This window comes from Phaseolus vulgaris, chromosome 1 (assembly GCF_000499845.2).
Source record: "Phaseolus vulgaris cultivar G19833 chromosome 1, P. vulgaris v2.0, whole genome shotgun sequence".
NCBI classification, from domain to species: domain Eukaryota; kingdom Viridiplantae; phylum Streptophyta; class Magnoliopsida; order Fabales; family Fabaceae; genus Phaseolus; species Phaseolus vulgaris.
The window spans coordinates 40,485,225-40,500,957 of NC_023759.2; the positions used below are offsets into that span (position 1 = coordinate 40,485,225).

The 15,733-nt window shown below is 34.2% G+C and overlaps 1 protein-coding gene across 3 annotated transcripts; it reads left to right on the forward strand.

Annotated features, from left to right (window-relative positions):
• The first annotated feature begins 688 nt into the window (after positions 1–688).
• Positions 689–7,823, forward strand: LOC137814238 (serine/threonine-protein kinase Nek4-like). Of its 3 annotated transcripts, none has more exons than XM_068616847.1 (15): positions 689–823; positions 1,713–1,847; positions 2,017–2,083; positions 2,301–2,366; positions 2,689–2,735; positions 2,848–2,893; positions 3,005–3,085; positions 3,197–3,239; positions 3,346–3,395; positions 3,487–3,568; positions 3,715–3,764; positions 4,224–4,297; positions 4,881–4,932; positions 6,124–6,594; positions 7,128–7,823. In XM_068616847.1, the coding sequence occupies exons 2-15, from the start codon at positions 1,762–1,764 to the stop codon at positions 7,725–7,727; spliced, it is 1,815 nt and encodes a 604-aa protein (XP_068472948.1). In that variant the 5' UTR covers positions 689–823; positions 1,713–1,761; the 3' UTR covers positions 7,728–7,823. The 3 variants fall into 3 exon arrangements, with proteins under 3 accessions (XP_068472948.1, XP_068472949.1, XP_068472947.1); XM_068616848.1 differs by having other exon boundaries at positions 822–895; XM_068616846.1 differs by lacking the exon at positions 689–823 and adding an exon at positions 1,260–1,449.
• Positions 7,824–15,733: the final 7,910 nt, after the last annotated feature.

The window sequence follows — 15,733 nt, forward strand, 5'->3', positions numbered from 1 at the left end:
AATTTTTTTTTATTTACTTAATTAAATATTTCATCTCTTCTAGTTTGTGTGGTTCATTTATAAATCATCAATGCTTTGGTTGATGTTATCAAAAGTAGATGGAAGGACTGTTAGAAGTTAAATTTTTTTATAAAGACAAGACCAGGGTTTATTAAGTTTGATTTTTTTTTTTCATCATTATAAAAATAAGAGTAATATTTATAATAACATGAAGTCTTTTATCATTAAAATCACTAACTTGATAAAAAAAATAGGGAAAAATAAAATATATAATATGAGAAAAACAATAATTTATCTTAAAAATTGATAACGCAGGCTTTGAATAATGTACGTTATTAACAGACCACCCGTGCACCTCTCTTGTCGTCAAGTGCTGTCAACTTTTACACTTTCGACTCTTTCTCATTCTCTTACTATTTTTGTAAGAGTTATATTATTTATAAAATATTTTTTTAACCATTTAATCACTTTATCATATATATATATATATTATTACTTTTTATTATAGTACAAAGCTTTTGCATGAAAAAAAATTATGTAATAGTAAAATAATTTCACATTTTGGAATCACACGTCCCTTTTGCGTGCACTTTAATTCTTCTATGGTTTTGGCGCTCTCTCTCTTTCTAATATTGATTGCTCGATTTCAAAATAAAATATAAGCAACAACATTATAATATCATAGTTTAATAATATTTTTATATGATATGGTTTATGCTGGCTTAAAATATTAACAGGGCTGCTCAGTGCTAACTTTACAAAACTGCAATTGCAAAATTCTCTGTAACATTAGCCGAATTGCTTCTTAATTTCACGAATTCAGGTTCTTTTCCTTTTAATAACAGTTCATTGTAAACTCTGCTCTTGTTTGTCATCTGTATATAGTTTTTGCCTTGTAAGTTACTTGCTTGCTGTGCTTATGTATGTTACTGAGAGTTCTGTATTTCCCCCCCTCTTCTGTGTTTTCAGTTTCATTCATCATTGGTAAAGTAACTGAATTATGAAACACTTATTTGTAATTTTTTTTCATTTTTTGTTATCAATTGTCAAGTTTCACACAGCTTACGGAGAATATGGGGAGTCTATTGTTAGCTGCTGACTTGATAATCTGAATTATGCATTTGTTAGTTGTAATTACGATGACATGAAATAAAAATCATGTCTAACGGAACTGGGTTTTTATGGAGTTGAATTTCTGTCTTTTGTTCCACTTTTTAGTTTGCAAGTTTGAAGTGTTGAATGATTGTCGTTAAAACCTAACCACATAATTGCTGGTATTGGCCTTTGAACGATTAAAGGACGTAAAGAAACAAACCAGAACTGATTGGTCACATTTAGTGCTCTTTATTACACAGCTCTCCTATTGTATGACAGCTTTTTATGTTTATATAATTATAGTTTGGAAATGATTAGTCCCTTGACGAGAAAGGTTCATGTCTGCAGAAAGTGGTAAATACTTGCATGATTTTAGCAGTGTTCTATTTTTATGTCCAGATTCCAGATCTTGTTCTGCAAGAATCTGGTAGAGTTGTCAGTTACCACTGCAGAATTATTTCTTGTGGATGTATTGTTCTCAATCTGATCATCATTTTGTAATTGGAAATAGCTCAACATATTTGTAGCGGCAACGGATTATGTTACATTATGGGTCTGTCTGTTATTATTTATTTATTTATGATAAGATTAGTGTTGCTATTTACTATCATTTCCAGGAATTTCACTCTATCATTGGTAGTGAGTGGTAAAGCGAGTTTAGTTCAAATGGAGCAGTATGAAATTCTAGAACAAATTGGCAAGGGTGCATTTGGTTCTGCTCTGCTTGTGAGGCATAGGCACGAAAAGAAAAAGTGAGTGTCATCCAATACCTTGTTCAGATGTTTTAAGATATTATATATCCTTTTGCAGGTTAATATGTTAAGTATTTGTTTGTGAACTTATTAAGTGTTGCTAATATCCATAGCCTGTTATATCATATATATGGTCTACTTTTTATGAGTTATGCCATTTATATTTTAGGTATGTCCTTAAAAAGATTCGTCTTGCTCGCCAAACTGACAGAACCCGTAGATCTGCTCACCAGGAGGTAACCCACTTAGTGTTGGTTTTTATTGAATGATTGTCCTTTTTCTGGAAGGGATTAGCGAAGGCCAGATGTTTTCATGTAGAAAATGAAATATTCATCGTTGTATATTTTCTATTGTTGTGTTAGTATTTGCAGCTTGAAATTTGAAGTTGATCTTTAAGCCTAGGTTTCTCATTAATTAGATTGTAAGACGCTTTGTTGGCTCTTTGTCTTGCAGATGGAGCTTATATCTAAAGTTCGAAATCCATTTATTGTGGAGTATAAAGATTCCTGGGTTGAAAAGGTTAGCATTGTTTTCAAACAGAGCTTTCTAACTCTGTTGATTTTCATGATTGTGCGTGTGTGTCTGTGTGTACTTTTGCTCGATTTACTAATGTTGTCAAGAATCCTTTTTTGTTTAAATGTTTTGCCAAAAGTAAACCTTATTTTGGAATCTTCAAATTTAGTATTTTGGTCTTTACTTATTTGTTTACAGACGCTTTATATTTTTATCATAGTAATGGAGATATTGAAAGAAGAACCTCTATTGTAGTCCATTATATTGGATTATAAATTTGATTGATTTCAGATACTGAATTTAGCCAAGCTGGTATCTTTACTTGCAGGGTTGTTTTGTATGTATCATCATTGGCTATTGTGAAGGAGGGGATATGTAAGTCATAATTTGCTCTGAATTTAAACATTTGAGTTAGAGCATTTATTAAGACATTGTCTTTTACTAGCCAAATTATGTAATCTTTTAATCGTTTGGCTCTGTTGAACAGGGCTGAAGCTATAAAAAAGGCTAACGGTGTTAACTTCTCTGAAGAGGTTGATCACTTTTATAAAAATTCCATTCACAGCTGATCCTTTTCTATTTCCAGCCCCAAGATCTTTTGAACTATATAAAATAATTGTTAAAGGTCAACATTGTGCATGCAGAAACTTTGCAAGTGGCTCGTTCAATTGCTGATGGCTCTTGATTACTTGCATGTAAATCATATCCTTCATCGTGACGTCAAGGTAATGGACAGGACTTCTTTAAGTTAAACAACAGCTGATGTTATGTAGCTAATATATCAGAGAACTTTGAGGAACAGCCTTATGTTGATGTGTGATTTTCAACTGTTTCAGTGTTCAAATATATTCTTGACAAAAGATCGAGATATTCGTCTAGGTAAATAGCCTTACTCATTTTATCTTCACACTGCTCTCTAGATTTGATCTCTAAGTTGGAATTTGGTGTGTTGTAACTATCCGCATGCTATGCGTTGTGGATGCAGGGGACTTTGGTCTTGCTAAAATGTTGACATCTGATGATCTTGCTTCCTCAGTGAGTGATATTGACAAAATATTTTTTTGTTCACTGTTTCAACATTTTTTTTTTCTGCATTAATTGCTGTTTGCTTTTTCTCTAAACTTAGGTCGTTGGGACTCCAAGTTATATGTGCCCAGAGCTTCTTGCTGATATACCCTATGGCTCCAAGTCAGATATCTGGTCTTTGGGTATGATAGCTTGAATTTGTACTCCTATTGCTTAATCTTGATTACTCTTTTTTGTTCCCTGCTTTGCAGTATCTTTTTAACTACATTTGTCATTTGTTCTGATTGACAAAATAAACAAATGTATATATCATTTTAACATTTGACAGGATGCTGTATCTATGAAATGGCTGCTCACAAGCCAGCTTTTAAAGCACTTGTAAGTTATGATCCAAAGCTTTTGTATTCATTTTTCTCTTGAAATGTTATTTACAAATGTATAGGAGAATGTACTTGAGGATACAATAATTCGGTTAAAAGTAAAATTATGCTGTTGGATTATAAGCGCATCTGACGCTCAATATTTCACATTTCTAAAGCGACCATCCTAAGCTTTTATATTCATTATTTTTAATGAAATGCCAGGAACTTTGTAGTCTTAAATATGAAATTTTTCTAAGGGTGCAAAAATTGTTTAAAACAATTAAAACTATGTTGTTCGATTTTTGAGCATTCATGTTCATGTTTGAGACTTTTAGTTGTATCATTTTGGAAAGATTTGCTTCTCATCCATTTATGATGTCATACTAACTCAGTATTTCACATTTCTGAATATCTCAACATTAAATCATCGACTCTACCTTCTTAATTTTTTTCTGTGTTGTCTTCATTTGAGCAGGACATACAATCATTGATTAACAAAATAAACAAGAGTATAGTAGCTCCCATGCCAGCTATGTATACTGCTGCTTTGTGAGTCCTCTGTTTCGTGAGAATCTTTGACTTTTCTGTTTTTAGTTGCTTTATCTAACTGATATGCTAGTGTCTATAGTTACTGATTAACGAAAATAATAATAATAATAAAGCTCGTTCATGTTTTCATATATGCAGATATTAATCAAATTCGTAATTGGTAATAACCTTACTACGCACCCATAGTTTGTAAGACCTACCATTAGATTTTATGGTCTCCCTCATAGGCTTCCAATTTTGTTGTGGAATATGAAATTTAACACTTACGTTGTAGAGTTATCCATGCTAATTGTTAAGTTTCTCATCAATTAAAATTTTACACCGTTTTTCAATATACTTGATTTACACAAGTACAAAACGTTATGGTAGAACTGGAAGGATGACATGTAAATCAGTCATCAGAATTGGTTTACCATTATACATTTTGCAACGGTGACTCCGTTAATAGTGAGCAATCCTATTCTGTCTATATGCACTTTCCTCTATATATTACATATCATTGATTCTCCTCATCATTATTCCCTCTTTAAGTTACGATAACCTCATTCAGTGACTTGTTTGACATACATATTTCTTCTTTCAGTCGGGGGCTTGTCAAAAGTATGCTGCGGAAAAATCCAGAGCTGAGGCCAACTGTAAGTTTTATCATTTGGGAACTTCATTACGTTTATTAAGGTGCTATTGATGTATGGATTAAAACCAGACTCTAAAAGTGAAATTATTTGACTTTATTTCCTCGGTCTTCATTTCTCGGGCACCATTCTTAAGATATTGCTATTCAAGTTCATACGTGCTGCAATGAGCTGTTTCTTGTTGTTTGGGTCACCTGAGACTTGGGTAGTGGAAAATCTGTAATGGGATAAGCATAAATATACAGGATTCTAGTTTCACGCTTCTACTTGACAATTTTTGTTTGATTATTCAAGAGAAATTAAAATTCAAGTACAACTGAAAATATATAGATTGAGATTAAGATGGGCAATCTGAAGATCTAGAGCATTAATTTGTAGAGGCATACAGAAAGGTAGAGATTGAGAGATTTAAATTTTAAAATAATACACGACCTTTAAATGATAGGAGCAAACTGTAGAAAGCTTAGGAAATTTGGATATATGGTTACTTTTACATTATTTTTCATGTAAAAATGTCAGAACTTAAATTGTTAGGCTACCACTTTCATCACTTTTTAAGGAGATATCTATGGAGTTAGCAAGGCGGAAGAAGCTTCTGAGCATGCATAATAGTATACAAAATTATAAATAAGTAGTTAAGGCATGTACATCAACATGCAAGTCAAAAGGTAGAAGGCTAGTCAGAGGATTTTTTGTTTAGACCTTTATCCTAGGCATTTCATTTCCATTTTCACCATACTTTTGGGTGCAGTAAATTTGTTGTTTAGACCTTTATCCTAGGCATTTCATTTCCATTTTCACCATACTTTTGGGTGCAGTAAATTTGTTAAGCATGCGATATGAAGGTCATGCCTACTTTTCCTTTGATCTCTTCATCTATTCTTGTGTTGACCATAGATAATATATGGCTTTAATTTGATATTATCCTTGTAGTCATCATCATTGGTTTAAGTTCCACTTCTATTTTATGAAGCAACTTTGAAAGTTGTTGTAAAAGTTTTAAGTTGAGCAATTTGGCGGCCACACAATACCTTTCATGTGAGACATTACAACATTTCCAAATTTAATTTGATATCTTTTTCTTTTCATCCTTTATATAACTAGTTTAGGCAAAATTTGCAAGGCATTGGCTCTTGGCTAACTTTCTTTTGGTGGACTTCTTCAAAACAAATTAACCACAGATTGTTTTGACAGGCTTCAGAATTACTAAATCATCCGCATCTTCAGCCTTACATTCAAAAGATTCACCTTAAATTAAATAGCCCCAGAAGAAGTACTTTTCCTTTCCAATGGCCCGAGCCAAGTTACGTAAGGAGAACTCTTTACGTAGAGCCAGAATCTGTTTCTACTCTTTCTGACCAAGATAAATTCTTGTCATTTAGCAAGGACAGGGCACTGAATCCTAGTATTTCTGGAACTGAACAAGTTTCTCAGTGTTCTACTCAAAGAGCACATGGATTATCCTCTGGTTCAGAAGAGAAAATCTATGAACTATCTGTAGGTTGTGTATATAACAAATACAATGCTGACACATCAAAAGCCACAAAGTTCTCAACAGTGGAAAGAACACCAAGATTGAGGGCCGTTACAGCTTCTGCCTCCCCCAAAAGGAAAACAATGGCACCATCAAAGACAATAAAAAACAATCGTCCAAACCGAGATTCAGTAAGTTTATCCTCTGCATGACCCAATATTTCCATTTCTCTTGATGTCCATTGGAAAAAAATGAATTCGTGCTAAAGTGTTTGAATTAATTTCTCTTTTATTCCCAATGGTGGGAGTAGAGAATTAGGCAGTGCGTACATGCGGCATGCATGAGTGAGCATGTCTACTTACTAGCAAAATATAATTGTGATGACCCTTTTGCACTACTATCAAATCACAAACTCTCATGTGTGTTATGTCTGATTTTACAATAACTATCTTAAAAGTTATATCAACAACGATTTTTAATTAGTTGGCAATATAAATTTTTCTAGTGGTAGAGTATAGAAATATTCTCTTATTTTACAAAAGTTTTCTTATAAAACTGATAATCATAGATGATTGTATTGTATCTACAAAATAAGCCGAGCCAAGAGTGCACATGAGCTTAATTGGTGATGTGGTTTGCAATGTTTGATTTGGTGATGAAGAGAGTTCACTTGTTCCCACGGAATCCAGGCTATATATACTTAAGTTTCTTCTTTTCATTTCAGCTTCCAGTATCTAATGCACCATCTGGAAGGTTTTCCTCACCACCAAGAGCCAGGGCGACAACAAACTTGTACACCAATTTTTGTGTCCTTGGAAATTTGAACTCTCCTAATGTCTCTGTTAATGCACCACGAATCGACAAGATGGCTGAATTCCCAATGCCTTTCTGTGAGGATCCTTTTTTTCCTATCCGTGGACCATCATTAACTTCAGCTCGCTGCTCTTCAAGCTCAACACGGAGTACTGCGGATATCTCCATCACAATGGACAAGTGTTTAATCCTGGAGGACAAAGTTACTGTCCCCAACAGTATCAGTTATGCTTGCCCTGGTCCAAAGGGAACTGAATGCCGTTCTGAGGATGTAAAAGCTTGTGTTTCAAGTCGCTCCTCTGCTGAGGTGGATCAGCGCCGGTTTGACACGTCCTCATACCAGCAGCGCGCAGAGGCATTGGAGGGTTTGCTGGAGTTCAGTGCCAGACTCCTACAACAACAAAAGTTTGAAGAGCTTGGGGTGTTGCTGAAGCCGTTCGGGCCTGAGAAGGTTTCCCCCAGGGAAACAGCTATTTGGTTGACCAAGAGCTTTAAGGAAACTGTGGTCTAAGGTTTTCTTTTCATGCACTTTATGATCATTGATAACGGATAGTGTACATAATGTTGTGTATGTTGACGATAGAATAATGAAGAGTGGCTTTTATTATCGGCATTAGCATTTTCCTTGAGATGCAAGGAGTAGTGCACCACAGGCATGCATCATATAGAATAATACTCACATCTCTTTTTGCATCAACTCTCATTTTAAAGTTTTCTCAAGATTATAAACGGTCCACCTCAGGCTTAGTTATAAATGAAGAAGGTAACTACACCAAGGAGTTATGCTCCAAGAGTTATTCATTCTTGATCGTAAAAAGTTCTTGGGGCAACTTCAGGTATATCACTGGTCAAGTTCAGATTCTATATCGTATACTTAACTCTTATTATAGATTAACTTTATCCTTGTGATGGTCTAGAAATTAGAACGACAACTTTGAAAAAAAGGGACTAGTGTATAAGAGCAACCCACACATCCCTTGTTCTACTATTAACTTCCTATACGCCGAAGAGGACGAAACACGGTTTTGAATGAATTAGACATAGCCAATCTTCAGGCTGATCTTCGATAGTTTTTTCAGATTGGAACTTAGTATATGTCCAATGTTGATATTGTAGTGTGGCTGTAGAAATTTTCTTATTTGCACACACCTAACATCTCATATTCATACACTCACTAGAAATGGATAATGAGAATAGGTAATAACTATTGGAAGATGAGAATAGACAACTAAAATGGGGAATGACATGTACTTTTTTTAGGTTGCTCTCGGATCTAATTGATTTTGGTTGGGAATGAACATTTATGTTACTTCCTGTACTAAATTAAGCTTTAAAACGAACAAAAAATAATGATTTTCCGAGACGTGAGTAATACTGTCCATAATGACCTATCCGCGGTGTATTGCGTAAGTCTCCCAGGATACAACAGGAATTTTCTGGAGATTTCCGGAGATTAGAACTAACAAGTTTCCCTTTAAACCCAAATAGAACCCATAAATATTATAATAATAAAGTAAAGAGGAGAGAGAAATTGAAAAGGAAAAATGGAGAAAGGAGAAGATGGTGAACGGAGGGTTTGAAGAAGATGAAGAGGTGAGTGTTGTGAGCTACGTTTTCTGAAGCAAATGGGATGCAGTATTTATAGATGGAGAAAACACACTGCCGCATCTTCAAACCCTAAAGGAGCAGTCATGGCCGTCGGAGATGGAGGAAGACCCGCGGGAATGGAGGAGCCAACCACCCACGAATCTCACAACGTTCTCCAACGTTCTCAAGATTCCACACGACCAGCAGAGCGAAGCCGTGAGCGTTCCCAATCGTGCGGCTACGATTCAAGGTGGAAGGGGCAATGTCGCGCGATAACCTCGGAGTAGATCTCGTCTTCGTCGAACCTCTGCGATCTCCTCCAATGTCACCGAAGAATTTTAGGGTTTTATCACTTACTCTGTTTTCCGTTTCACATACTCTGTTTTTCGTTTTTATTTTGCTATATTAGGTTCTGTTTTACAACACTTCCTAGCATCCTTGTTAGAAACAACGTATCAACTACTCTTTCTTCCTACATCTCCATATATGTTTTTTTTCCACTTTCATAAATTTTCGTATTTCTAAAAATATTTTGGATTATGTAATTCGAAAGTCTTTTTTCAAATTCGTAATTAGCTTCCGGATTACATAATTCGGAAGTCTTTTTTCAGATGCATGATTAGTTTCTGGATTACATAATCCGAAAGTCTTTTTTAGTTTCTGGATTATGTTATTCAAAAGTCTTTTTTCAAATTTGTGTCCGAATTATATGATCCAGAAACTATTCTATGGGGGTGGCACAAGAAAAATTAAAAGGTATTTTTACGTTTTGACGGTGTAGGAAGAAACCGTCTATCTCAGTAAACAAAGAAAGATGGTCATTCGGTCTGAAAATTGGAGGCCCAAGAAATCTAAACCCATCAGCATCAACTATTGGAAGACAAGTTCTTCCTACACCCAATACTTTTGAACCTCCACCCAACATATTTTTAAAATTCCAAAAATAACCTTTATTTCATATATGAAAATTCGAAATTGAAAATAATACATTCAGGAAAAAGTAGATCTGAAAGAGCTTTTTGTGTTCTGGACGTAAAAATCCGAAAACAAAAATCAAAAGCCCATTCTAAAGAAGGAAATCCGCAATACAAAAAATAATACATTAAGGGTATTTTAGTCTTTTTCATTAGAATTGGGTGCAGTGATATACTTTAGGAAGCCATTGCCCTATTGGAAAGTTAGAGAAATACAAAGTTTTGCTTCCTGCACTGTGTCATTTTGCAACCTGAACTATATCACATAGGTAAAATGATAGAAATACCCTCATAAGAATCCGTAAGCCAAATTTTCTCTTCTGGGATTCATATTTTGGAATTTGTAACTAATATTTCTGATTTCGCTTTTGAGAAGATGAAAATCACTTTTGGATTTCCATTTCTGGATAGCAAATTACCCTATTTCAGAACAGAGTTTTCAGAATGAAAACAACAGGATACACACAAATGCTTTTGGAAGATCTTTTCAAAGTCCGATTTCCAGAATCCACTTGCCTTCGTCATTTCATCCCAAACTCATATTCAATCACAATCAATACCCCCAATGAACTTCACCATTTTTCATCCCAAACTCATTCAATCACATTCTTACTTCAATCACAATCAAGACCTCCAATGAACTTTGCCGGAGCTTAACCTTGGCTTCTCCTCCGGTGCAGTCCACCACTCCCAAAAAACAAGCTTCACACTTCTCATTTTCAAATCAAAATTTCAAGGATATTTTGGCCATTTAAAAAATTTGTACAGTGAAAGTCTCAAATTAGATAGTGCAGGAATAAAAGCCGAAATACAGTTTGTCCAGAGAAGCCCCTGTTGTTCTCTCCTTCCAATGGTTTCATTCAACTAAATACCAAAATCTTCAAGCTCCACAAATTACTGTTACGGCATAATATTATAGCAATCACTTTCTTAAAAAAAGAAGAAAGCAGTGTCTATGGAATTCAAAATAAATGCTATACTAATTGACTGTTGTAAAAGTAATAATAGATTTGGCTTGTTTCTTTTGGCATTTTTTTCAGTGACAATGAAAAAAAAAGAAAAGAATGCATTTAGTGCACAATGTTATGAGTTGGGAGTAACGAAAGTTGATCCGTATCAGTAACTCCAACTGGGCATAGATGTTTGTAGAAATGTATGATCCCAAGGAGAGAATTGTTCTTTTGTAAAGCCCTCTCATTTCCTCACAGTTAAATTGTGGAGAATCTGCAGACATTATCTCAAAAGAGGACCTTCACTCAACCCTAGACAAAAGAGTCTACTCACCCTTCATATAACTGTTACCACTCACCTTCCTTTAACAACATTATTTCTAGTGTCAAAATAATTTCACAAAGCATTATGACTATTTCTTGTCTATTTTATACTTCTATAAACAAAATCCTAGTTTCGTCTTTTCAATAATGTATGTTTATGCTTTCATCAATTTTCTTGTTAAATATTTAAGGAGATGCATGGCGTAATTAGCACATGACTGTTACTTTTTCTAAAATTGTCCTTGTGATTATGACTTGTTTGGATCGTGAACAACTCAGTTGCTATCTTTTAAAACTGTACGACAACTTCTGTTTCTTTCAATCACTATTCCCATTCAAGTTTTTAACAAAAAGGGGATTTCACCATCTCTAGTCCATTCTTGCAAAAAAAATGTCTCAATGAATCCAGAAGATTTCACTTATACATAGGAACTTGAATCCTCACCTTTCAACTGTGCTTCAACTTTCACTTACATACCCAACCTTTGCCATACATAAATAAAAATGAAATAAAGCACCTAATTCGATCCTTAAAAAATAAAGTATGCAACTCAATTTGGTTTCTAAAAGAAAAAAAATCACCAAATGGAGATTACAAAGAGAGACTCTTTAGTCCTTCGATCATTTTCTTTCTATTTTAAACAAATATTTAGTCCCTAAAAAGTGAAGGACTGTAAAAAATCTTAACTTTATAAAAGGGTTATTTGGGTGAGATTTCTTTTCCCTATAGAACACTACTAGTAAACCAAAGCAAAGCAAAGCCAAAACCTTAAATCCTTTTTGTCTCAACCTAAACTCTATCTAGGCAAGCTGAATGAACACGATCTACATCACAATAATGGTAGTTTGGACACTCTGCTTGGTACTTTGTTAGTCACAGTCAAATGATCTCTATGAAGACTAGACCCAGTGTACAACCATTATAATCACTTCTTTTTTACCTTCTTAAACTCTCTCCACAGTGCCCAATCTGCATCTACATACACCATCCAAGCAACTAAACTACACTTAACACCTACCAACCCTATGGCTATACCTGCTCAAATTGTTGTCCACTACTCACTACAAAGTCCCAAACTTATCAATTCCTAACGCAATCATATTTGTCTTTGTGCCTCCAACACAAACTACTTCTGCACTTTGTTTTTATGAATGTACCTCCTTCACGTACCCATCCTTTATTTCATGCATGAAAGAAGGAGGACGATGGAATCTACTTTGTGATGAAAAGTTAAATGGGAATAATAATGAGGAATTGAGGGGGAATTTTTTTATCTTTGGTACAGTTTAAAAAGCTTAGGAATTGAAATTTAACTCTTTTAAGTGTCACGGACTACAGTTTAAAACCTTGTACATTTTAAAGATTAAAAGCTCATGATGTTCAAAGGATTAACTTAAAGAGAACTTACACATAATACTTTAGGAGATTTTTTTACCGTTGCCTATTATCAAAGTCTAACTTTAATTATAATTGAATAACAGCAAAAGTAACAGGTATCATACTACATCTATGTGTCATAGAGGAATGGATAGTCCCCACTTGGTACTTCAAAGGTTAGAAGACAAACAAAACTATATCAAGACACAAATGGTCTTTAGGTGATGGTTTACATTCCCCTATTTTCATTAAGGTTGATGATGCTGCCAACTTCATGTGCAACTGCATATTTTTTTCTGTACCTGAAGACATCTTTAAATAATAAAAAAAGAAGAACTCATCATATCTCATATATCAATAATATAAGTATACAAGTAACAATGTTTTCCCTCCAGTGACAGGCCAATAAAGAACGGACATGAATTTGATTCCTTCACTCTTTTGGCATCTCTGTGATGTGGTTTTCGGTCAACATTCCCTGCTGTTCATATTTGGTTGTGTCAGGAGATATATGTCGGGCAAGTTAGGTTTGTGCCTCCTATGTTTTGTCGCCATTCAGGCAAGCTTTGGCTAAAACCCCAAACCTGAGCACATAACTTAAGAAGATTATTGATTACCATCATCTATTTTTCGCTACAAGACCCATAAATATGACATTTAAATGTCATTTTCCTCCTTGATGATGCTTCTTCTGACGCTTTAAATAGTCTGGCCATAAATAGCTCACCTGCAAAGGGTGCATATGGGGTTTGCAAATTCGCATGGCGAGGTCTACTTTCTTGAGTAAATAAAGTTTGAAAGAAAGAAAAGGAAAACAAAAAAGTGGGGTTGTGATATAGAAGAAACAAAAATGTCCATATTCTTTCTGTACAATGAAGTGCCATTAGGTTGTAATAGGTCGCGCTTTGGCATTCCTTAGTGGTCCAAAAGGGTGGCAAAATTGACTCGGAAAGTAAACTCATTGGATGGAAAAGAAAAATTTAAAAAAGGCCCTTCTTTTTTTTTCTCTTGAAAAAATCAAGAAAGCACATTTGAATGGCTATTGAAATCGAAAGCGAGCAATTATTATTGAGAAAATGAGGCAAAAGGAATAAAGGTTATATGTCTTTTGTCAGAAAATTATTATTATGAAGGACAGAACAAAATACCATCCAAAAGCAAAGGCTGTGGTTTGTTTGTCATAGCCTTTCAGAAAATGATGAGATTATGTTCATAGTGATGGCTGAAAAATTTGAAAAAGCACAAGGAGGTGATGACGTCTCTAGGCACGCGCATTTTAGCTTAGGTCCCCCTCTTTCTGGAACACAGCTTTTGTGTCCAACAACAGTGTGGAGATAGATACATAGATAGATCAAATGAGTCTTCTGATATAGGTTATAGCATTGTTTGCACTTCCTAACATGTCGGTCTTGGACATAGCCAACACCTATAACAAGAAGAAACACCATCACTACTCACCTCACTCTCAAACCCTGACATTTTCCAGTTGTATATGTCAGAGCCGCAGCATCTATACGTACCCCAATGCTTCAACCTACATAGGGGAATGGGAACACAAACAATTAACATTGGCTAAGCAGAGACTTATGTTGAAACACTTATTAAGATCAAACCAAGAAGAATTATTATTGGATGTTTGGTAAACACAAATACATAATCATATTCAAATTCAAGTTAAAATTACTTTGAATACATTTTTTCTCACGTGGATATCACCAAACACAGACTCTTAGTTACTTGATAGATATCCTTGTTTTGGTAATAATTTGATATCTAATGAGTTTTACTTGAGCACAAGTAATTCTACTTAGCACTCTGCTGTGAATTGACATCAGCATTTGAAATTAAATTTGAACTCTTCGAAGCTAATAATTGTAGCTGTTTTTGTTAGATTCTTCCAAAGCTTCCCAGTGTTGGCGATGAGTGACGATTTGTTATATAACGGCCTCACGAACATTCTCCGAGGAAACATCATCTTACATTCTTTAGTCTTGGAAATTCTTTCAAGTGTCCTATCATTTGTAGCTCACACTTCAAAGGAAAATCAATAAACCCGACCCGTTTTGGATGGATAGGTTGGAGTTAGAAAGAAAAAAGAGAAGAGAGAGAAAATAAACAGATTGAAGGGTGAAAATGAAACAGAGGAGAAAGTATGTGTTAAAAACTAGGAAAAATTATACTTTTGAAAGTTTCTATAGATCAGTTTTAATAAAAAAAAATATCATAAAGATCTTAACTAAAAGTAACAAAAGCACTTAACTGTTTATCTTGATTCGGGTATATATTACTATTATTATATAAGAGCTTTGGTTGTATTTAAATGGAATAAAACATTATTTCTCATATCTTATATCTTAATCGATATGTTTTGTTGTCACTATTTGTTAATAGTCGTGGTAAATTTCTAAATTTTGTTAAACTTTTCATTTTCTTAACCAAGAATAAAAATAAAAATAAAAATTCAAATTCTTATTTTGAAAACTTCAAACAAAAACTCTCTCTTAACAACAGTGACCTGATGCGTTGTAAATAATTAAGATTTAAAAATATGAAAAAAAAATGTATTGAAAAAATATATAAGACATCAAGTTTAAGTCTAGGTAATTTTTTGACAAATTTGAGTGGAAGAATGCTTGAATCTTGACTCGACGAGTGTTTGACTCTTGTGACTCAATAAGAATAAGGAGGATGAGTGTTTGGCTATTGACTCAATCCAAACCTAAAAACAACCTCATATCGGAGGGATTGATGGAGAGGACAAGAGTGCATGCCAAAATCTCGTGCAAAGATCGCGCACCACACCAAGAAATCGTCTCACATATGAAGGATTGAACGAGGAAGGAGTGAGATCACCGCCACTGCAAAAAATTGGGGATGAAAATTGGAGGAAATTCTAGGAATAATAAGTTTTGGGAACCAATGATGAGAAAATTTAAGAAAAGACTAGTATGATGGAGATGAAGGAACTTAACATTTTTAAGGGATAATATGTTTGATAAAATCTATCATTAATGCTCTCTCACTATATTATTTTTCATTTTTGTTAAAATTTCTCTGAAAGTGGGAAAGGAATTGAGGAAAATACAATTATATAGAAGCGGGAAAATGATGACAATTTTTTTTTCATAAAATGGAAGAATATTTGTAATTGAAAAGAAAAAGACAATCTAATGAAGGATTTGAACCGGTTCAATTACACCCTTTTAAAAAAAAAGAAATGAAGAATACAAATAGATATTCATGGCATGTTGAGAGATATTTTAGAATCAAAGCATGGATCAAGTAAGAGCTTAGAGGTAACTAA